Here is a 24,886-nt window from a genome sequence, read left to right on the forward strand (position 1 = left end):
TCTCTCTCACTCTCTCACCATCCATGTTCATTATACTTACCATAATTCTCTCCATCTCTCCATTCTCTTACTTTCATTCACCCCCCCTTCTCTCTCTCTCTCTCTCTCTCTCTCTGTTCATCTAGATGAACCAGATATTCTCCCCTTCCCTGAAGGCGAGGAGGTCAACCCTACAGACTCTGTTGACTACACCATCACAGGTGATCTTCCTGTCAATCACACAGTACACTGATCAATCAATGAACTTAATCCATGAGTCATTCCGTCAGTGATCTAGCCTAGTGAGTTATACTCTAGGTATAAGTTGTAAGTTGAGGGTTGGAGCATATACAGTAACCCCCCCCCCCCCACCCCTCTCTCTCTCTCTCTCTCTCTCTCTCTCTCTTTCTGCTGTCCATTTGTCTAGATGAACCAGATATTCTTCCGTTCCACGAAGGCGAGGAGGTCAACCCTATAGACTCTGTTGACTACATCATCACAGGTGATCTTCCTGTCAATCACACAGTACACTGATCAATCAATTAACTTCATCATTCAGTCAGTGACAGAAGCTGAGGGCAGGAACAGATACAATAGCTCCCCACCCCTCTCTCTCTCTCTCTCTCTCTCTCTCTCTCTCTCTCTCTCTCTCTCTCTCTCTCTCTCCTCTCTCTCTGTCTCTATCTTTTTCTTTCTCTCACTCTCTCTTTCTCTCTCCCTCTCTTCCTCTTTCTCTCTGACCTTGTCTTTCTCTGACTCGCTGTCTTTCTCTCTCTCTCTCTCTCTCTCTCTCTCTTTCTGCTGTCCATTTGTCTAGATGAACCAGATATTCTTCCGTTCCACGAAGGCGAGGAGGTCAACCCTACAGACTCTGTTGACTACACCATCACAGGTGATCTTCCTGTCAATCACACAGTACACTGATCAATCAATTAACTTAATCCATGAGTCATTCCATCAGTGAGCTAGCCTAGTGAGTTATACTCTAGGTATAAGTTGTAAGTTGAGTGTTGGAGCATATACAGTAACCCCCCTCCCCCTCTCTCTCTCTCTCTCTCTCTCTCTCTCTCTCTTTCTGCTGTCCATTTGTCTAGATGAACCAGATATTCTTTCGTTCCACGAAGGCGAGGAGGTCAACCCTATAGACTCTGTTGACTACATCATCACAGGTGATCTTCCTGTCAATCACACAGTACACTGATCAATCAATTAACTTCATCATTCAGTCAGTGACAGAAGCTGAGGGCAGGAACAGATACAATAGCTCCCCACCCCTCTCTCTCTCTCTCTCTCTCTCTCTCTCTCTCTCTCTCCCTCTCTCTCTGTCTCTATCTTTTTCTTTCTCTCACTCTCTCTTTCTCTCTCCCTCTCTTCCTCTTTCTCTCTGACCTTGTCTTTCTCTGACTCGCTGTCTTTCTCTCTCTCTCTCTCTCTCTCTCTCTCTCTTTCTGCTGTCCATTTGTCTAGATGAACCAGATATTCTTCCGTTCCACGAAGGCGAGGAGGTCAACCCTACAGACTCTGTTGACTACACCATCACAGGTGATCTTCCTGTCAATCACACAGTACACTGATCAATCAATTAACTTAATCCATGAGTCATTCCATCAGTGAGCTAGCCTAGTGAGTTATACTCTAGGTATAAGTTGTAAGTTGAGGGTTGGAGCATATACAGTAACCCCCCCCCCCCCCCCTCTCTCTCTCTCTCTCTCTCTCTCTTTCTGCTGTCCATTTGTCTAGATGAACCAGATATTCTTCCGTTCCACGAAGGTGAGGTCAACCCTACAGACTCTGTGGACTACATCATCACAGGTGATCTTCCTGTCAATCACACAGTACACTGATCAATCAATTAACCATTCAATTAACCAACCATTCAATTAATACATTAATTGACTAACCAATTAATCAATTAAGCTAAGCAAGGAGAGCCAGCTAGCCTAGAAAACATTTTAGGTCTAAAGAAGATGAGGTACGTTCATGAGAGTGAGAGACACAAACACAGTCATGAACTAAACTAACTAAACTAGTGAATGACATACAGGGGAGAGTCGGGGGGTGGAGCAGATACAGACTCAGGGTGTATTCACACAGACACTAGTTAGTGCGCACCAAGCGAGCTTTGGGCCCGAGAGTGCTTCGTTTAGGCCTGTGTGAACACAGCAATCGCACTCAGGTGCGCAAAACAAAACCAAAACAGCGACACCGAGACCCTCCAGAAGGGGTGGTCTCGGAGCGGCTTCAACCAAATTCTTGTGCGCACTAGTTATGGTGTGAAAGCGCGCGACCTCGGACCGACGCAACTATCTTATAAACCATTATAAATTTGTTCTTCCCGGGAGTTTTTCATGACGCTCTTGCACCCGCCCCCAGAAAGATATTGACCAATGACAGCACTGAGCCTTTTCAGGTGACTTGTGGTGCTGCATTTGGACCAGAGTAAAGAAAATGCTGTGTGAAAGCAAACCGCAGTAGCTGAGAAATTAAACAAATGTATCACTTTCGCTTTTGGTGCGCATCAATGGTGCACACTAACATGAATACGTGAATACGCCCTCAGAGCAGTGTGCAGGGGGCATCAGCGCTCCCAGCCCGGAGATGACATCACAGACCGTGGGCAGCTACAGTTAAGCGCTCTGCGTTTTCCATGGTCAGCGTGTGGGAGTGCGGTCGGGGCTCCCCACCCCAGATCAGGTTCAGGGCTGTGTTCTCCCTAGATGACTCCACAGTTGTTTATATACTCTGTAAATGAGATTTAACAAGGGTCGTAATATTCCCTACTAGGTGACTCAGCAGTTGTAACTGCTGCAAATGTGACTTAGAGGTTTCAGAGGCTCCACAACAGTCTGGGAGGGGGGGCAGTCTCAGAGAGTCTGGGCGGGGGGGGGGGCAGTCTCAGACAGTCTGGAGGGGGAGGGCAGTCTCAGACAGTCTGGAGGGGGGGGCAGTCTCAGACAGTCTGGGCGGGGGGGCAGTCTCAGAGAGTCTGGGAGGGGGGGCAGTCTCAGAGAGTCTGGGCGGGGGGGCAGTCTCAGACAGTCTGGGAGGGGGGCGGTCTCAGACAGTCTGGGAGGGGGGCGGTCTCACACAGTCTGGGAGGGGGGGCAGTCCCAGCGTTGAGCGCGTCAGAAGCCGGCCTCGTCAGTGTGTAATGAGGAGACCACTTCACAGGCTCTCAGCCTCAGATGTACAGCCCCCCATCTGTAGCTGATCACACACTGCTGGGGCTCGGACACATGTGAGAGCGCTTGTCTGTTCAACAGACACTGTGGGGCGAATTCACTAAAGCAAATTGCGCCCGCTAATTGCACCATAATATTGCGCGTCAGTTGCGCCCGCTATGTGCTCCGTTTTAAAAACCTATTCACTAAAGACATTGCGCTAATAATATCCCAGCGCAAACACGCCCATTCGGTGTTTGCGGCTGAGTGCAATTTGCTGCTGATATAGGAAATGACTATAAATACTGCGCATACAGCGCATACAACTCGTATGCATATCATTGGACGATGGCAGACAGAAAAAGAAAGATACGATTTTCCGACAGCGAACTTGAAGGCCTCACGGACGAGGTTCAAAAACATGTCTCACAGCTTTCGGCAAAAAATATCACGACTGCAGCAAAATATCATATTTGGGGTTTAATTTCCCAATCAGTCAGTGCCATTTGTGTGTGTAAACGCGGAAGACTGCAAACGGAGGTGGAATGATTTAAAAAGACGAACAAAGGAAAAATTGTCATTTTATGTTATGCAAGTTGCAGCACGATGATCTGGCATACTTTTGGGGGAGTGTATAACATTGCCCCACCGGTACGATCTAGGCATCTAAACGGCTTTTCAGGATTCCAAATGTGCACTCAATCACACCGCGCGTCCTGATGTGAGCCCGGTTGTACACCGCCTCTCCAACGTTGGAAGGATTACGCACGGGAGTCATCATCCATGGCTGAAGATGATACCTGCCGTCACCTATGATACAAAAGCAAAATATTTTCAAGACCATTCAAATAAAACAAATATTGTGTAGGCTATGTTTTTATTTATTTATTTATACCTATATCGGCCCCCAGCCGTTCAATGAACAGCTATAGGGAATGCGCAGTTTCGCGTATAGACTATTATACGCACAGTTTCGTGCTATGTAGGCTATTATATTCATTGGGGGGGCTTGGACTCGCTGGGGACGGGTGGAGAGACGCATAGTCAACTGAGCCTCCCCAGACGCGACTTCATCCTCCAGTTGACTGAAGAGCTGCGCGCTCTGGTGTCCAAACAGTTACCGCTGTGGTTCTAGTGTTAAATCAAAAAGTGACCTTCGTCTAAATATTCTCTCACGAACAACATGCCTGGCATTGCGATGCCTTCGCCTCGCAACAATCACTGCTGACATGATCAGCGGACAGGCTGGCCGCGACACACCCCTTGCGCTTCAATACCACCACGTTTCTGAAAACGGTAATAATTTCACTTTAACTGCGTGAGGCAATTTGCGCCGATGTTTGTGAATTGGGCGGGTTTTGCAATAATGTTCATTTGCATAGAAAGGGGAACATTCTCCGCCCATATTACCTAATTTAAATATCAGCTAATAACACCGGCGCAGAGCAACGCAATGACGAACGCAACGCAGTTAACACCGTATTTCACCCTTTGCGAGGGCTTTGTGAATAGCAAACATAATTTTTGACTTATTTGCACAGGCTTTGCGTCAGGAAAAGCTGCGCAATCCTTTAGTGAATTCGCCCCTGTGTATTTGTGTGAGAGTGTGTGTTTGAGTGATGATGTGTGTTTGTGAGATGATGTGTATTTGTGTGAGAGTGTGTGTTTGAGTGATGATGTGTGTTTGTGAGAAGATGTGTATTTGTGTGAGAGTGTGTTTTTGTGCGATGATGTGTATTTGTGTGAGAGTGTGTGTTTGAGTGATGATGTGTGTTTGTGAGATAATGTGTATTTATGTGAGAGTGTGTGTTTGTGCGATGATGTGTATTTGTGTGAGAGTGTGTGTTTGAGTGATATGTGTTTGTGAGATGATGTGTATTTGTGTGAGAGTGTGTTTGTGCGATGATGTGTATTTGTGTGAGAGTGTGTGTTTGTGCGATGATGTGTGTTTGTGAGATGATGTGTATTTGTGTGAGAGTGTGTGTTTGAGTGATGATGTGTGTTTGTGAGATGATTTGTATTTGTGTGAGAGTGTGTGTTTGTGCGATGATGTGTATTTGTGTGAGAGTGTGTGTTTGAGTGATGATGTGTTTTTGTGAGATGATGTGTGTTTGTGTGTGTGTTTGTGCGATGATGTGTATTTGTGTGAGAGTGTGTGTTTGAGTGATGATGTGTGTTTGTGAGATGATGTGTGTTTGTGTGTGTGTTTGTGTGATGATGATGACGTGTGTGTGTGCGCGTGCGTGTGTGTTCATGTGTGTGTGTGTGTGTTAGAGAGAGAGTGTGTTTGTGTGATGATGTGTGGGTGAGAGAGTGTGTGTTTGTGTGATGATGTGTGTTTGTGTAAGTGTATGTTTGTGTTATGATGTGTGTTTGTGTGATGATGTGTGTGTGTGTGTGTGAGAGAGAGAGAGAAAGAGTAGGTGCGATGATGTGTGTTTGTGTGAGTGTGCGTTTGTGTGATGATGTGTGTGTGATGATGTGTATGTGTGTGTGTGTGTGAGAGAGAGAGTGTGTGATGATGTGTGTGTGTGCGTGCGTGTGAGAGAGAGAGTGTGTGTGATGATGTGTGTGTGTGTCGTCTATATCTTTCTCCCATCAGAGATGCCCTCTGCAGAGCCTCCTCCCTACGAAGGCCCCTGGTATGAGGACCTCGACTACGGGGACTGTGAGTTCACACACACACACACACACACACACACACACACACACACACACACACACACACACACACACACACACATATATATACACACACAAGGCAAGGCAAGGCAAGTTTATTTATATAGCACATTTCAGCCACAGGGCAATTCAAGGTGCTTTACATGAGACATTAAAAGCATTAAAACAAAAAGCAAGACATTATAGACATTTAAAACAAAAGGCAGGACAAATTAAAAGCATTAAAACAAAAAGCAAGTCATTATAGACATTTAAACAAAAAGCAGGACAAATAGAATATAGGAATAAAAGTTACAGTGCAGTATACTGGTAAACATAGCTCCTCTTAGAAAGCAGTGGCAAAAAGAAAAGTCTTCAAGCTTGTTTTAAAAGAACCAAGAGTTGCAGCAGACCTGCAGTTTTCTGGAAGTTTGTTCCAGATATGTGGAGCATAAAAACACACACACACACACATTTCTTCAATCTCTCTTGATCTCTCTCTCTCTCACACACACACACACACAAACACACTCGCATGCACGCACGCAAACACACACACACAGACGCACGCACACACTGCATGCATGCACACACACACACACACACCCACGCGCACATACAGTACACACTCACACGCACACACATACACACACACACACTTGCATGCACACATGCACACAAACATACAGAACACACTCACACACATGCACACACATACATACACACACACTCACAGTACAGTACACACACGCACACACTTGCAGTACACACACACACACACACACACACACAAACGTGCATGCACACACACGTACACTCACTCACTCTACTGTATAAACACTTGTCCTCAGAGTGCACTCTAGCCCTAGTCTCCCTCCAGACTCTAATATTACTTATTATTATTATAACATTATCATATTACTAGAACCTTATCACATCTCTGCACTCAGCGAGCTACAGGATAGACCTTCTGAGGGCGGGGCTAGGAGGCACAACTGAGCCGATGTGTGTGGAGTAACGGTGAAGGGGAGGAAGAGGAGAGGAGGAGGAGGAGCAGGAGGGAGGAAGAGGAGGAGGAGGAGGAGAAGGAAAACATGGTGGACTCACCTTCTGATTCATCTGTGCTTGTTGTTTCCCACAGCGATCAGAGAAAGGGAGGCGAGAGGTAAGAACCCCAACACCACCCCCAACACAGCCCTAACACCACCCCAACACCACCCCCACCCCCAACATCAGCCCAACACCACCCCCAACACCAACACTACCCCAACACTACCCCCAACACCAGCCCCAACACCACCCCCAACACCACCCCCAACACAGCCCCAACACCACCCTAACACCAGCCCCAACACCACCCCCAACATCAGCCCCAACACCACCCCCAACACAGCCCCAACACCAAACTAACACCAGCCCTAACACCAGCCCCAACACCACCCCAACGCAGCCCCAACACCACCCTAACACCAGCCCCAACACCACCACAACACAGCCCCAACACCACCCCCAACACAGCCCTAACACCAACCCCAACACCACCCCAACACAGCCCCCAACACCAGCCCTAACACCAGCCCCAACACCACCCCCAACACCAGACCTAACACCAGCCCCAACACCACCCCCAACACCAACCCTAATACCAACCCCAACACCAGCCCTAACACCAGCCCCAACACCAACCCCAACACCACCCCTAACAACAGCCCCAACACCGGCCCCAACACCAACCCTAACACCAACCCTAACACCAGCCCCAACACAAACCCTAACACCAACCCTAACACCAGCCCCACTACCAACCCCAACACCAACCCCAACACCAGCCCTAACACCAACCCCAACACCAACCCTAACACCAGCATCAACACCAACACCAACACCAACACCAACACCAACACCAGCTCTAAAACCAACCCCAATACCAGCCCTAACACCAGCCCCAACACCAACCCTAACACCAACCCCAACACCAACCCTAACATCAACCCAAGCCCCTCCCTAGTAGGCCTAACCCCTAACTCTCCTCCACCCCAACCCTACCCCCCTGGAGCCCACACCTCCCCCCACCTCCACAGGCCTGACCTACATCCTCTCACCACAGAGGACTGGGAACTGAGGCCTGACCTACATCCTCTCACCACAGAGGACTGGGAACTGAGGCCTGACCTACATCCTCTCACCACAGAGGACTGGGAACTGAGGCCTGACCTACATCCTCTCACCACAGAGGACTAGGAACTGAGGGAGTAGCTGCCAGTGTCCCCCCATAGGACCACTTCTGCATACCCTAACCCACCACAGAGAGAGAGAGAGAGAGAGGGGGGGGGGGGGGTAGAGAGCAAGAGATAGATAGATAGAGAGAGGTAGAGAGAGAGAGAGAGCAAGAGATGGATAGATAGAGAGAGAGGTAGAGAGAGAGAGAGAGAAAGAGAGAGGGGGATAGAGAACAAGAGATGGATAGATAGAGAGAGAGAGGTATGCAGGCCTCACTTGTCATCCAGCACATGTATGATCCAGCCAAGCCTTTGTACTGGATATTACAGTGTACATCACAGGACCCGGACATGACCCTGAGCTGAACCCTGACCTCTGACCTACCACTCAGAGATAACACTGACTGATGGAGGATGACCGTCGTTCCCCTGGCTTTGATGAAGATCAATCTACCTTTTATCTGTCACATGTAATGTACGGTGTACAGTCACAGTGAAATGCTGCACTGGTTTCTATTGATCACAGATGTGATCAGTCTGTCACTATGCAGACAGAGGGCCCCACACACACTGTGTGTGCACGCCTGTGTGAGTGTGTGTGTGTGCCTGTGTGCGTGTGTGTGCGCGCCTGTGTGAGTGTGTGTGCGCGCCTGTGCGAGTGTGTGTGTGTGCCTGTGTGAGTGTGTGTGTGTGCCTGTGTGAGTGTGTGTGCGCGCCTGTGTGAGTGTGTGTGTGTGCCGGTGTGAGTGTGTGTGCACGCCTGTGTGAGTGTGTGTGTGTGAGTGTGTGTGCGCGCCTGTGTGAGTGTGTGTGTGCCCTGGAGTAGAATGATGGCCTGTTAGAAGGGTCAGGGGAGCTGCCTGGGGCAGGGAGAGAGAGCCCGGGGTTGCCAGGGGTTACGTATGCAGGAAAAACACGGAGAAACCAGAGAGAGAGAAAGAGAGACAGAGAAAGAGAAGGAGAAACAGAAAGAGAGGGAGAGAGAAAGAGATAGAGAGGGTGGGTGAGAGAGACAGCGTGATAGAAAGAAAGAGAGAAATAGAGAGGTAGAGAAAGTGGGCTGTTTGAGGAGGAGCGATGTTGACAGGCAGAGCTGGGGGGAGAGAGAGTCGTTACAGGCAGCAGATGAGACCCAGCTGCTGTGTCCTGTATCCTGCATGGTTAGAGCGCGGCCACAGCTCTCAACCAATCACATGGGGGGACATTCCGGGTGTGGGGGGCGGTTAGCCAATGACAGTGGACAGGGGAGATATATGGTGTTTTCAACCAGGGAGGATGTAGGTCAGGACTCAGTTCCCAGTCCTCTGTGGTGAGAGGATGTAGGTCAGGACTCAGTTCCCAGTCCTCTGTGGTGAGAGGATGTAGGTCAGGCCTCAGTTCCCAGTCCTCTGTGGTGAGAGGATGTAGGTCAGGCCTCAGTTCCCAGTCCTCTGTGGTGAGAGGATGTAGGTCAGGCCTCAGTTCCCAGTCCTCTGTGGTGAGAGGATGTAGGTCAGGCCTGTAGAGGTGGGGGGAGGTGTGGGCTCCAGGGGGGTAGAGTTTGGGGTGGAGGAGAGTTAGGGGTTAGGCCTACTCACACACAAACACACACACACACACACACACACACACACACACACACACACAGAGCATCAGTGCACTTGACACTTGAGCCATGGTACTCAGCGGTACATGGTACTTTACTTTACTTTACGTTAAATTATATAACATTACTTAACATTACTTTACAGTACATTCATTTACATTACTTTACAGTACATCACATTAATTTACATTACTTTACAGTACATCAGATTACTTTACATTATTTTACAGTACTTTTCAGTACTTAACATTACATTACTTTACACCACATTACTTTACAGTACATCACATTACTTTACAGTGCATTACATTACTTAACACTACCTTACATTACATTACACCACATTACTTTACATTACTTTAGAATAATTTACACTACATGACTTTACATTACAGTCAAGCGACTTACAACATTAGCATTTGCCGTAGGTAGTCAGGTAGAACACTCACCACAACTCAGCTGAGCATCTCCTGTCTAAACAAGTGACTAAGAGCATCATCTAGTGCTGGAGCCAAAGTGCAAGCGTAGCAGAATATAAGTATAAGACAGTGTGTGTGTGTGTGTGTGTGTGTGTGTGTGTGTGTGTGTGTGTGTGTTGACAGAGAAAGCTCAGCAGAGGAGAGAGGAGGAGAAGGAGAGAGCTCAGCAGAGGAAGAAGGAGGAGAGAGATCAGCAGAGGAGAGAGGAGGAGGAGAGAGGCCAGAAGAGGAGAGAGGAGGAGGAGAGAGGCCAGAAGAGGAGAGAGGAGGAGGAGAGAGGCCAGAAGAGGAGAGAGGAGGAGGAGAGAGCCCAGAAGAGGAGAGAGGAGGAGGAGAGAGCCAGGAAGAGACCACGTGTCTTCAAGGAGCCAAAGAGTAAGAGCATCAGCCCTCAGCCAATTAAACACAGAACCTGCCTACCATCACTGTCAGCCTATAATCTCACTTGGTGTGTGTGTGTGTGTGTGTGTGTGTGTGTGTGTGTGTGTGTGTGTGTGTGCCTCTGTGTGTGTGTGTGTGTTCTAAGAGTGTCCCCCCCTGGGGCTGGAGTCCCACAGGGTAGAGCCGGACCAGCTCCTGGCCTCTTCCATGTCAGGGTACGGCTTTGGACCTCAACGGGCCCGACTCAACATGCAGGTACCAGAACCGCTGCACCAGAACCACAGTTTCTCTGGACCTTTAGAGCCTCCAGTCATCTAGAACACGTGTAGAACCTCCTGTCACCTAGAACAACATGTCCACTGGAACATATGTAGAACCTTGTGGAACACACATAGAACCATACAGTTGTCCCGTCATAATTACCAAATCGCTAGAACCTTGTGTGGTTTCCGTGGTTCCCAGGGCTCCGACGACGAGGAGGACATGAGGGGCGGGGCTTGGTGTGCGAACGGCGAGGACAAGATCCACTGGTTTGAGGTCGATGCGCGCAGAGTCACCGAGTTCACCGGCGTTATCACCCAGGGACGAGACTCCAGCAATGAGTAGGTCCTCACACACACACACACACACACACACACACACACAGATCAAGGGGAAGGTCGGCAAGCTGGTTAATGGTTGAACAGGCCCTCACACACACGTACACACACGCACAACACGCACATACAGGCTGAACCTTGACAAGTGAACTCTGTGGTCGGGTGTTGTTCCAGGACAGACTTTGTGACGTCGTACCACGTGGGTTTCAGCAACGACAGCCGAGAGTGGACGTCCATCCACGACGGATACTCTGACTGGGTGGGTCCACATCACTGGTCCATACCACCACACCCTACTGTCAACATCCTCCTCCTACGCTCTCTCTCTCTCCTCTCTCTCTCTCTCATCCTCTCATCATGTGTTTTGTTAATTTGAGTAATATTCCTCCATCTCTTCACCCTTTTCTCATGTTTGCCTCTGTCTTCTCCTCCTCCTGCCCCTCCCTCCTCTCTCTCTCCTCCATTTCTCATCCTCTCTCCTCCTCCCTCTCTCCTCTCTCTCCCCTCCTCCCTCTCTCTCTCTCTCTCTCTCCTAACTCCACTCTTCCTCCCCCTGCCGGTCTTTTCCTCTCCCTCCCCCTCCCTTCCTTCCTGCAGGTGTTCCTTGGGAACAGTGATAAGGACACTCCGGTGATGAACCAGTTTGCTGAGCCTGTGTTAGCGCGTTACATCAGAGTGTTCCCTCAGAGCTGGAACGGCAGTCTGTGTATGAGGCTGGAGATCCTGGGCTGCCCTCTGCCTGGTGAGACACACACACACACACACACACACACACACACACACACACACACACACACACACACACACATACGTGCAGGCTGGTATTCACACTCAGGCACACGCTCATGACTGTGTGTCTCTGTCCTCAGACCCAAACGTGATCCACTACCGTCAGAATGAGGTGACTCCAGTGGACTACCTCGACTTCAGACACCACAACTACTCTGACATGGTCACGGTGAGCGCCCCTCTGGGATCCCTGTCAGGTTACCTTCTACCTGAACCAGAACCCTGTCAGGTTACCTTCTAACTAAACCAGAACCCTGTCAGGTTACCTTCTACCTGAACCAGAACCCTGTCAGGTTACCTTCTACCTGAACCAGAACCCTGTCAGGTTACCTTCTAACTGAACCAGAACCCTGTCAGGTTACCTTCTACCTGAACCAGAACCCTGTCAGGTTATCTTCTAACTAAACTCCTCATCCCAGTCGTGATCAAATCTGTTCAACATAGTTAACTACCAGCCACCTGTATAGGGGGAAACAGTCCCACACTATCAAGTGATCTTCAACATGAGCTGAACTCATATTGTATGTTAATATCGGTCTCTGTGCGCTGTCTGTCTGTCTCTCTCACTCTCTGTCTCTGTGTGCTGTGTCTTTGTGCAGCTGATGAAGTCTGTGAATGACGAGTGTCCCAACATCACCAACATCTACAGCTTGGGTCAGAGCTCCAAGGGTTTGGACATCCTGGCCATGGTTATATCTGACAACCCCACCCAGCACGAGACAGGTGAGAGCCACAGAGATGGGACAGAACACCCACGCTAGACCAAACAGTCTACTCCACGAGACGGTATTAGCTCACCCGTTAGTGTGCATGACGGGACCATCCCTATCTGGGTCCGGTCCCATCGGAAAACGGTGATGAGTGCGGCTCGAGCCACGGAGTCTTTTTTCTGCTGTAAGAGCAGACGTGACTACCGCAGGTCTCGCCGGCTCTGAATGCCCACAAGTTCGAGCTGCGGTGTCTTTTCCTGCTTCTGCAGCAGACGTGACACCAACCGGTCTCGCTTATGGGGCTGATACGGGGATGTGTGTGATCAGGTCAAGTGGCGTGGCTGTACTGCCCTGTTCGGAATTGTCTCACCCTATGGACCGACTGCTGGTGGGAGCAGCTCCACTCGTCTACCTTGCGCCTAGCTACTCTGTGTGATGTTGGCAGATTATGCAAATGAGACGGTGGGATTCCCTGTGTTACGAGACACTGCCGTTTTCTCTGAATGGGAAGAGCAACGGCAGGTTGTTAGTAATGTGGACCCTGTAGACTCACTTCCTCATTCTGTGAATAAAGAAACTCAACAGAAATGCCAGTCACCCTGTACTGTATCGGGACACAAAACTTCCTGCAAGGATTTTTCATGTCACTTTCGAGGATGGCCCGCCTTGGACCAGGACACCGGAGTTTCTCCACTATCCAGTGGCAGTCAGGGCCAAGGTAGACTACGGCAGGTTCCTCGATCTGATGCCGCGATCTCTGGCACAGCCTCTTTCCGATCACTTAACAGTCTGGCAGGAGGAGTGCCTCCTGGACAGCTGGTTAGAGTGCCTTCTAACAGAGGGGTATTCCATTCAGTTTTGCTGCCCCCCTCTGCGCTTCACGGGCGTGGTGGAGACGGTGATACCGCGTCCCGATCAAGCTGCAGCTCTAACAGCAGAGATTGTGGGGCTTTTATCGAAGGGAGTGATGACTCTGGTCCCGTCAGAGCAGCAGATTTTATTCCTGCTACTTCATCATACCAAAGAAAAAGGGGGGCCTGAGGCCAATATTGGACCTCCGCCTGTTTAACAGAACAAACAACAAATCTGAAGTTCCATATGCTTACGGTGCGGCAAATGCTAGAGGTGTTTCTCCCTGGCGATTTTTGCACCAGCATGGACCTGAAAGACGCTTACTGTACGTCCACGTACCGATAACTCCTCGGTATCAGAAGTTTTTGCGTTTTGCCTTCCTGGGGGTGGCGTACGAGTATACCAGACTTCCGTTTGGTTACGCGCTCGCCCCCAGAACCTTCTCCAATTGTGTGGAGGCAGCGAGACTGCTGCGCCGGCAGGGCATCAGGATCCTTGCGTACCTGGACGACCTGCTGGTTCTGGCTCCGTTGCCTTTGTTGGCTCTGACGCACACTGCCACGGTGGTGAGACATCTCATCAACCGGGGGTTTGCGGTCAACTGGGAGAAGAGCGCTCTGTGACCGGCCTGTCAGATTGTTAACTTAGGTATTAATCTGGACACGGGCACAATGAGAGCATGTCTGTCCGATCCAAGGAGGGAAACGCTCGAGAAATGTCTATGCGTATTTCGTACTTCTCTGAAGGTGTCGGTTCTGTCGATCATGCACCTTCTAGGCCTGATGGCGGTGGCCCATGTGGTGGTGTCCCTGGGCCTGTTACACATGACGCGCACATAGAGGTGGTTCGCATGGTTTGGTCTAGATCCTGTGAGACACAGACAGCGCCTTGAGCGAATACCTGGATCGTTGGGAGCGGTCCTCAACTATTGGAGGGACCGGCGCATAATAGCGCACGGGATTCCAATAGGCAGAGTGTCTGCTCACGTCGCCGTTTTCACGGACGCGTCTCGGGGAACCGCGCCACATCAACCTCCTTTAATTAGAGTCGTTGTTGCTGGCGTTGCCCCACTTTGTCCACCTAGTACGGGGGCGCAATGTACTGGTGCGGTCAGACAACCAGACCACAGTAGCGTACATCAACCGGCAAGGGGGAGTTCGGTCGCCGGCGCTTCACTGGCTGGCGGCGATGCTGTATGGGCTCATGTCAACCTCCGGTCTCTGACGGCGTGGCACATTGCCGGCCATCTGAATATCGGGGCGGACCTGATGTCCCCAGGCGGGCCTCCTCCGGAGGAGTAGAGCCATCATCCTCAGATTGTGGCTCAGCTCTGGACCCTGTTCGGCAGGGCAGAGGTGGATCCCTTCGCTTTGAGAGAGAACGCAAAGTGTCCCCTCTGGTTCTCTCTGAAGCAGCAGGACCAGCCTCCACTGGGGGTGGACATGTTTGCACATGCCCCCTGGCCGAAGGCTCTGCTTTATGCCTTCCCGCCGATGGGGCTGATTTTACTATTGCTATCCAGAGTGCGGTCAGAGGGTCTATCAGTGATTCTGATAGCGGCAGATCACCACTGGACGAGATGGTATGCGGAGGTGATGGCCATGACCAGGGTTTCCGTTAGCCGGTAATTACCGGTTTTTGTCCGGAAAAATCTGTTGAAGTCCGATATATTAAAATCTCTCCGGTCATAATGTCCGGACACAATAATTCCCCCTAATTGTATTAGGCGTACAATAGTCTAAAATTAAATTTCCATATATTATGATTCCTTTTGAATATAAAAAAACGAAAAGGCCTATTCATTTTGTTCCGTTAATGTTTAGGCTACTGCATATGCGATGAAAAAATAGCCGTAAGATAAACCTGCCTATAGGCTAGCGGGCCACCATAGCAAGCGAGAGGGAGCCCGATCGAGGTACGGAGCTTGAAGCGAAAATGCATAGGCCCATTAATATCGAATGGAAATCAGCCTATGCACGTTGTAAGTTCTTACACTTTATTTAAGGAGGCTATATTTATTTTCAAAGAGTTTTGTTCTATTTTAGCCTATCTGATAAAAGGCCGAAAATTAGGCTATAGGCCTAGCCTATGAATTCCAATCAGCGCAGCCGTTGGCCTTAAATTAAAATGTTACGAGAAGCCTACATGTCGCACTTTTAAATACAAATGTTATAAATCTAGACATGCATTGTGGCATTTCTTTATTTAGCCCAGCCCGCCTATCAGTTGTTTCTCAACAGTTATGTCCTCCTCATCCTCATAGCCTACTGCAATGTCCATGGTTATATATATGACGCTGTTTTATTGATAAAAAGGTAGGCTAAAACTGGAAAGAGAAATTAGTAAACACATACTGTAGCCCTACTAACACAGTACGTAAAACTGACGGGACACATTGGTGTAATTGTGGTAACTTTGCGACGGTACCAGCAGCGGACCTAGCTGACACCTAGCTGACACTTGCCTTTTCAGTCGCAAAATAACCAAAATAGCCGTCCTCAAGGACACTGTAAGGGAACGTAGCCGCCACTGCTGCTTAAATCCGTAACTACGATGTAATTAAATAACGTGACAATGTGGTTACATCACAGTCCCAATCTGACTTTATTGGAAATGTGTCACAGTGGGTCAGAACATTTGTAAATTACTTAGGTTTTAAAATAAATTTTGAAGTCATACAGTTACAGAATTGTAATAATGAGGAGAAATCCTGCATGTCTGTTTTGTGTGTAATTTCTCATTTACAGTTAATATTAACACTAAAGATTTGCAGTCTAGGCCTAATAAAAATAATGATAAAAAATATGCCTATGAATAAACTCCTAATTTTGCAACCTAAATGTGAGCAATGAACGCTGAGCAGTGAACGTAGAATGCAAGGCATTGGGCTACTTTCTTAGGTGACACAATAGAAGAACTAGACAAACAAGTTACACACTCTGTGCCAGTAGGTGGCTGTATGCACATTAAAGTTGTTTGCGATCCGCCACTAAACCCAGCGAAGAAGAAGAAGAACGAGGACGGGTGAAAATTCCGCTCCGTTTGAAACAGAAACGATTGAGAAAGGCCAACACGCTGTCTTTGTCCCTGCGACAACACAGATCCTGTAAGTATCTCAATTTCAATGTATACATTAGTATGTATACATACATACTATGTATTTTGGTATCGTCCCAGATAAAACACCAACGTTATGTGCAAGCTACCCTTTTGTAATGATTATCTATATGCAGATGCTCTCTTTCCAATGTTAGCTAACTAGCTAGCCAGCTAACGTGATTAGCCTTTTTCTGTACATCATGGCTAGCTAAGTAGCCTACGTAAAATTACTCTCGCAATTATTGTTATAACTTTAGCTTTTGTGTAATTGTAGCTTAAATTATAATGTTGGCTTGGCAACTTGAGAATATTTCAGTTGTGTACACTATAACTTTTATGAAGTGTTGTCGTGGGCCATTGTTTCCTAATTACGGGCAATGGTGGAGTCTTCTCAAGTCCAGCAGGCTCGCGTGAGCTCCTGCACGTTCGTACTGTTTCATCGCTTGGAATAAAATGCGATAATTCGCTTACTCATTGATTTCGCATTAACCCACGACACCGTTAGTATGTGTTTGTTTTTAGGCATTCATTTTTCCGAAGTTAACGTTAACAGAATACTAGAAGCCCCAACAACGGAGCTAGGCTAGCTAGCAGGATTTGTTATAGCAGCCATCTTGGCTCATTTGGTTACAGCAGCCATCTTGGTGGATTTCATGTTACTCTTAACTGTTGAAATGGTTGCTCATTCTGTCAAACGGGTAAAGAATTGTGTACTACGTTTTCACTCACATACAAATCCAAATTTTGCATAATAGGTACTCATGATGTGGACTTCTAATATAGTGTCTTGCAAAATCTATTTAATTACTGAGTGTGAAGGGTGGTAGACATGTTGCCCTGTTCCTCTAAACGTGTCAGAAATCACGTGGTCCCCAGGAGTGTGCATGTCAGCCTACGAGAGGGTCACCCACCCACTCTCTCTCTCTCTCCCTCTCTCCCCTCCCATGCTCTCAGTTGCCAACCTCCCAGTTCTTGTTTGAACTGAGCAAGAAGCAGGTGAGCAGGACAGGAAGAGGCGCTAAGACGGGGACAGGCGTGGCCAGGGGCAGTCCTGGGACAGCACCACAGGCTCTGTGAGTCTTGTTCAGTTGAATGCCCTCATGAGTATTAACAGAAGAGCACCATATACATATGCACACATACACTCTAACATGTCGCTCTCTCCTCAGCTCAGCCCAATGGTCTCTGATGGTTCTGTCTGGCCAGCCCTTAGGTGGAGAAACACCTGATCATCAATGAAGGCAGGCACACGTAAGTACAAATGCACATACGTTTCCATAGACGGGATAAACAAATGGGGATATTGATCTTGAGTTAATGTTAGCGGTAGACATGTGAGATTCATAAGACGCATCACTGACGCCAGTGACGCCACAATATCAGGGAAATTGAGCAATTGCTTCCCTGTAGTGCAAACTTGCAAGATTCGCTCATTTATTAACCCTTCTTGCCTTTTTTGTTGTTGGTTTTCTCTCTCCTCCTTCCTCTCTGTGCAGTTCTCCTGTGTGCTGAGCCGCTATCCCATGTATTGCCACTGCTGACAGGGTAGAGCTCAGCCCCATGCAGAAGTGAGTGATGAGGAGAGGGAAGATCATTTTCCCGTTTTTTTTCCCTCCAGTTTTAGGAACCGTCTCAAGAATGTGTTCCCCACTTTTATGCCTTTAAATCAGGGTTGGAGTATTCCAGGTGTGTGGCCATGGCCATGAACACCAGTAGAGGAGGGAACCAAGTGTCTCATTCTCTCTCCACAGTTGTGTGGTTGTAACCCCCCACTAGCTACATAATTCATTCAATCTTTATTTAACCTCGTGAATCAATTGAGAGTAAGCTCTCATTTACAATGACGTATAATCACTCTATATTTGAACTTGTACTACAGGTGAGATAATCCTTTTTAATGGTCTCTCTCATTCGCTCTCCTAGCTGTGATGTTAGAGTTGTGCTAGACTTGGGTGTTCTCCTGCTCTGAGTGCCCATTCTCCTATACCTCCCAGATCTACCTCCACAAGCACATCAAGAGGAGCCATGACAACCTCTGTCTCTGCTGAGGAACACACATAGCATTATGAAGTAGCCAGTGCCTTGGCGAAGGTGTTTGAGCAGCAGTCATCAATGGATTAACTCCCAAGACACAAGGAAGAGACAGCGCAACACACGCTATGACTCCAGTGACGAAGGTAATATAATAAAGTGCATTCAACAGTCCCAAAAGAGTATTACTTGAGTTGATTAATCTGAGCTAATTTACCTCTACTATATGTTCCAGTGCCCAGGCAGCCGGTCGGCAGAACTCAGACCAGACCAGCTATGCCAGGTGCCAGAGCCGGAAGGCCTGCTCTGCCAGTTATCAATGCAGGTATCCATGTGTTGGTGAAATGTCTATGCATATTTGCACACTTACAGTTAACTCAGGACTTTCTGAAGACTCATGTACTCAGTTCACTAATTCGCTCATCTCACATCTCACTACTCGGCAGTAGATGTTCATCGCCCGGGTCCTTTGAGCCAAGGCGCTGTGAGCCCAGGCCCTTCAGCCCTTCAGACGTCCAGGCACGAGCAGCATGCATCAGCGATTAACACCCCGGCCAGACCAGGTCAGGGTCTGACATGTCTCATGTCGAGTTGATTCTTCCCCTTATGCCAGAATCACTACGCCGCCAGCACCATAGTTTCCTGCTCATCCCTTTATCCTCTGGTTTTCAGGTAGTTCTCTGATGCCATCGCCTGTGAGACCAACAGCTCCAGCAGTGTTGCCATCAAGCTCTGCAGATGCTGGTATGCTGAATTTTGTGAACTACTTGATGCTGCATGTAGGGATATACTTTGAGCTGAATATCCATTATGGGACCGTACAATTACTTATAGCATCATCTGTGTTTAATATCCAGACTTCCAGAGGATGATGTGTCAGCAGTTCTCCAGCGTCATGCATAGTCTGAGGGAGATGGCACAGACAATGATGAGGCTGGAGCAGAGACTGTCCGGCGAGTCTGCAGACAGCTATCGGGGAGCAGTACTGGATGACCTGCACCCTGCTAAAACGGAGGAGGAGCTGCTGGTCTTGGAGGAGCAGCTGAAGGACAAGGATCATCAAAGGAAGATGGTGAGTAACTTCAGGGCAGAACTTTGTTCCTTATTTTTGCAGGGAAGTGTTAAGGAAATGTAAAAGTAAATGATTGTCTTTATGTTTTGCAGACACGATATCTGAGTTCCATTGGCGGCAAAGATCTGCCAGATGTGGTCCGGCGGGTGCTGTCAGCCATTGCCATACACAGAGTGTGGTGTGTCTACAGCGTCCATGGGAAGAGGGGGAAGAAGCCTCTGAAGAATATGACCCTCTACAATGTCATATTACGTAAGGGATTGTTCATATTTTCGCAAAATAATACATTGTCTTTGCTTCATGCCATGTGCATTGAAACCATTCCCTTTTTGGTTAAAAGGTGCAGTTATGGCCTGTAAGCCAAGCACCACTGTGACGGAGGTGTCTGCCCAGCTGCAGGAGATGCTGAAACATGCCCCTGCTCGATTCAAAAAGGTATGTGATGTCAGGCAGTTAATTTTCTCATATCCAGTGACATGGCACGCTTCCAATGAACGTATGCGACTTGCTTTTACAGCCATTTCATTATGTCCTTAGGCATCTGCTCCAGCTCAGCTGACCTCCCCAGCCCAGCCCCTGACCGCAGCTCCAGCCCTGACCACAGTGGAGTATTCAGATGAGGATGACCTCTTCTGCCCAGACCCTCGATTCAGATCTGGGTGACCCCCAGCCCGTCTCCCTAAACCTGCCTTTCCAGCCTGCCAGGATGGATGCCTTTTTTGTAAATAGTTTTTGTAAATTTTTACCTTTTTTTTGTGGGATACAACGGTCTGTTCCCGGTCTGCCTGCCACAGAATGCGCACTGTTTCATTTTTGTTTTTAGAACTTTTGCAATTGTCAGATAATGGGTTGCTAGCCAGAGCTTGTACATGCTTTTTTTTGCTTTTCTGGCTATGCGTAATGTGACAGACCGTAAACCTCATCCTTGTAAATATGTATACTTTTAATTTGTAATGTACTTTGTGTAATAAAATGTTCTAAACTGTTAATGGTGTTCAGTCTTATATTGGTTTGTATCATAATGCTTGCTGCTATATCCCCATATAGCATTAATTCGTTTTTGTACTGGTAAATGCTAAATATAGCCAGTGGTACTGCAAATGCTAAATATAGCCAGTGGTACTGCAAATGCTAAATATAGCCAGTGGTCAGTAAGTGACCATATTTGCACCGTGCGAAAAAGACGTGCAGACCAAGTCATATAAATACCTGTAAATCTAGTGTCAGCCAAGTGAGTTTATTACGGAAGTTCCTGCCCACGTTTTTTGCACGCGGCCGCACCATATTTGCACCGTGCGAAAAAGACGTGCAGACCAAGTCATATAAATACCTGTAAATCTAGTGTCAGCCAAGTGAGTTTATAACGGATGTTCCTGCCCACGTGATCACGTGCGTTCTTTGCACGCGGCCGCAACTTCTGAATGACGTGTCGTTCTAACGTAGCGTCTACTAATCGGCAGATCTCGCATTTCCGTAAATGGCCGCGTAACTTCCGCACGCGGCGCAGATGAATCGTCACCTATAGCGGCCGTATGTAGAACGTTTGCGCAACCTGCGTGTGTTAGTAGGGAGCGAATCCCAAACCAATTAGCCTACATCCTCAAATCCGATTCATGCAATTGAAATAAACATTCATGTTCTAGCCTACAGTTGCAATTCAAAGCTGACTATTTTTGTGGCTGTGCAATTAGATATAGGCCTAGCGCATGGAATCATGACAGCCTATCACACATTTAATCATACGGATGCGAAATAAGACAATAAATGGCATATATAAGCTACTGTACACAACGGCCAATCACCACGACAAACACCTATAATAGGCCTAATATCATATTATAATATAATGACCGGAATTTCTCCAGTGTGTCCGGAAAAGTCTAATCTTCCTGGACACATTGACCGGTACCGATTTTCTCTAACGGAAACCCTGGCCATGATGTCTGTGGGACCGTGGTTCATCCCTCCTTGGCCGAACGCGCTGTCCCAGGCGGAGGGCTCGATGTGTGTGCACCCGGTTCTGGGACGGCCTCTGCTCGCTTGGCTCTTGAACGGCGGAGATTGTCTGATAGAGGACTCTCTCCGGCTGTGATCAGTACGAATCAGAGAGCGCGTGCGGCTTCCACTGCTTCGGTTTACTCTGGCAAATGGGCTGCTTTTGCACGCTGGTGGGGAGAAAGGGATATCGCTCCCGAGTCCTACTCGGTCGAGACGATTTTGGAATTTCTCCAACACGTGATGGATAATTTCATTTCAAACCTTTATTTCAACTCGTTAGACACTGAGGTTTCCCTCATTTGTGGTGTCGACGAGCTAACACAATCATACACAATCATAAACAATCAATAATAAAGAACAACAGATCAATGTACAGTGTTACAGATAGAATCATTAAAAACAATTGCAGGATGAAGTGCAAAGGCTAAGGGCCATAGATTTAAAGTCTGTCATAGTAGGAAGCACCTCAAGCTTTAAAGTCTGTTGGAGGGCGTTCCACATACAGGGAGCGTCGTAAGCAAAGGCAGTCTGACCAAGTCCAATGTTCACACGAGGAACCTTAAAAACAAGTCGATCATTCGATCGGGTCCGATATGTGCCTACGCTCTAGTCTAGCAGGGACGACATACAGTGGAAGTTTGCCAATAATGATCTTAAAAATAAGCAGATACCAGTGATAGTTTCGTCTTGATGTGAGAGATGACCAGCCCACCTTATCATACAGAATACAGTGGTGGGTTCATATCTATCACCTGTAATAAATCTTAGCGCTGAATGGTAAACAGAGTCTTGTAGTTTCAATGTTGACACTGGGGCATGTCTATAAATTGTGTCGCCATAGTCTAATACTGACATAAAGACAGCATGGATTATTCTCTTCCTACTAAACATAGGGAAACAAGAATGGTTCCTATACAGGAAGCCAATTTTCTGCCGTAGCTTGGATGCTAGATTATCCACATGAGACTTGTAAGAGAGTTTATCGTCCAGCCATAAACCAAGGTCTTTATATTTAGTGACTCTCTCAATACTTGACCCGTCTGCCGCAGTTAATGGTGACGGTTTAGCGGCGTCCATTATCAAAGTGTATGCATGCGCTATTTCCGCATGTCATGAGGGGTTCACCAAAACTACGGTTTTTGGGCATCCCCTGGTTAAGCGTTTCCTGACTGGCGTGCGCCGTCTTCACCCAGTACGTAAAGCTACGGTGCCGCCTTGGGATTTGCTCTTGGTTCTGAACGCGCTGTGTGAAGCGCTGTTTGAACCACTGGAGCAAATTTCTCTCAAGTGGCTTTCTATTAAAGGTGGGGTAGGTAGTTTGACGTCAACAAGGCCTCCGATTGGTCATCTTTTTCAAAAGAACCCAGCCCTCCCTCCTGTCAATCATGATGTAGTCCCTCCCTTCAAACATGACTGGTAGGTGTGGCGAGATAGAGACCCTGATTGGTCAATACATTCGGGCGCGGTGCATTCTTTGAATCCAAAATACAGAGGCAGCGCTATACACGGAGATCCAAGTTTATTCTCAGAGCACTTCTGTTACTGATAGCTGAAAGGATATTATGCCAATTTTACCAAATAAAGCCAAAAGTAAACTACCTATCCCACCTTTAAGATCGCTCTGCTCCTTGCTTAGACATCTGGCTCTGATAGTCATCACGGGTGATTGGAGCAAAGCTGTTTCGCGCACAGATCCATCTTTCCTTCCGAATGTGGTCCGGGGCGCATTTAGTGCACAGGATTTTGAGCTGAGAGCTTCTATCCTCCACCTCATGTGAGCAAGGAGGAGGCCCACTATCACTTATTGTGTCCTGTGCGTGTGTTGACTGGTTATGTTCAGCGCACAGCGGGGGTCCGTACTACCCCCCAGCTGTTGGTTTGCCACGGCCCGGGGAAGGTGGGCTCACCACTCTCTAAACAGTGTCTCTCCCTGTGTATTTGTGAGGACATCTCCAGGTCTTATGAGACTGCGGGTCGCCCTCTGCCTGGGGCTGTTCGGGCACACTCTACGAAGGGCGTGGCCAGGTCAGTTGCCCTGTTTAATGGAGTCTGTGGAGGACATTTGTGCAGCGGTGACTTGGTCGTCTCCGTCTCCTTTTGTCCGTTATTATCTTCTATCGATGTCCTCTGTCTCCATGGCATCGTCTGTGCTAGGCACAGCCGCCAGCACGATTCAGCGTTAGACATGATGTACCAGGGCGGGACCATCTTATGAGTGACGGTCCACTATTGTCTGTGGGTGAGGCTGGGACTGGCTATGTTACGGTGTAACCGCTTCCGGTCCGGCTCTCCCCTCACGTATCTTTCCTTGCCCCTCGGTTGTGATAGATCAAGTGTGGCGGGTGGGGCCAGTGCTTGGGTGGACCAACTTTTGGTATGAGCTCACCTTGGGGCGATGGCTTGTGTCCTGGCTGGACAGTCCTTTGTTATTGAGGTGCCAGCAAGTGTGTATGGTGCGGTTGTGTAGCTCCGCTTATGCCAATAGGAGCTAGCCCTGTGGGGCTCCGCTCCACTCATAGAACTAGGGTTATAATGCGTAACCATTGCTTTAAGGGACGCCTTCTTGCTTAAAGGAACAACTTTTGAGAGTCAGATAAGAAGATACACACCTTTCTTTTCTCTGTGTGCAGTAGGAAGCATTGAGACCCATTAGAGCCGTTAGCCTAGCTTAGCTCAATCACTGTATGTGGATTTTAAACATTAACCTAGGTTAACAGCTCTAACGGGTCTCAATGCTTCCTACTGCACGCACAGAGAAAAGAAGGGTGTGTATCTTCTTATCTGACTCTGGGGAAGATGGCAAATAAGCTTATTTCCCCCTTTAAGATTAGTCAATCATCATCAACGTCATCATCGTCATCGATCGGTGTATATGTCATGTTGATCACCTGAACCTCCTCTCTCTCTCGACTCCCAGGTGAGCCAGAGTTCCGCTACACGGCGGGTCTCCACGGCAACGAGGCGACGGGCCGGGAGCTGGTGCTGCTGCTGATGCAGTACTTGTGTAAGGAGTACAAGGACGGGAACCCACGAGCGCGCCGCCTGGTGGACGGGATACGCATCCACCTGGTTCCGTCACTCAACCCCGATGGCCAGCAGAAGGCCCTGGCAGTGGTAAGTCACTCAGAGATACTGCAGACATGTTATACATGGTTTGATGTACCGTACTACCAAGGCAGTGGTCATAGGTCGGTGTACAACCGCAATAGGTTTACATGATAAAATTCAAATTGCTTGAATCAACTCAACTGCACAGTAACAGTACACCATG

General features: G+C 48.2%; 1 protein-coding gene across 1 annotated transcript in view; it reads left to right on the top strand.

Moving 5' to 3' along the window:
* aebp1b (AE binding protein 1b) overlaps positions 1 to 24,886 on the top strand; it is a 49,609-nt gene that overhangs the window by 5,591 nt on the left and 19,132 nt on the right. Inside the window, exons 5-20 of the mRNA XM_084439396.1 lie at positions 126 to 200; positions 407 to 481; positions 797 to 871; positions 1,074 to 1,148; positions 1,447 to 1,521; positions 1,720 to 1,791; positions 5,743 to 5,808; positions 6,943 to 6,966; positions 10,208 to 10,459; positions 10,611 to 10,720; positions 10,928 to 11,067; positions 11,239 to 11,323; positions 11,662 to 11,806; positions 11,934 to 12,022; positions 12,453 to 12,576; positions 24,533 to 24,729. Coding sequence (XP_084295522.1) covers positions 126 to 200; positions 407 to 481; positions 797 to 871; positions 1,074 to 1,148; positions 1,447 to 1,521; positions 1,720 to 1,791; positions 5,743 to 5,808; positions 6,943 to 6,966; positions 10,208 to 10,459; positions 10,611 to 10,720; positions 10,928 to 11,067; positions 11,239 to 11,323; positions 11,662 to 11,806; positions 11,934 to 12,022; positions 12,453 to 12,576; positions 24,533 to 24,729 — 1,679 coding nt within the window. The remainder of the gene's footprint in view (positions 1 to 125; positions 201 to 406; positions 482 to 796; positions 872 to 1,073; positions 1,149 to 1,446; positions 1,522 to 1,719; positions 1,792 to 5,742; positions 5,809 to 6,942; positions 6,967 to 10,207; positions 10,460 to 10,610; positions 10,721 to 10,927; positions 11,068 to 11,238; positions 11,324 to 11,661; positions 11,807 to 11,933; positions 12,023 to 12,452; positions 12,577 to 24,532; positions 24,730 to 24,886) is intronic.

Source organism: Borostomias antarcticus, assembly GCF_949987555.1.
Source record: "Borostomias antarcticus genome assembly, chromosome: 6".
NCBI classification, from domain to species: Eukaryota; Metazoa; Chordata; class Actinopteri; order Stomiiformes; family Stomiidae; genus Borostomias; species Borostomias antarcticus.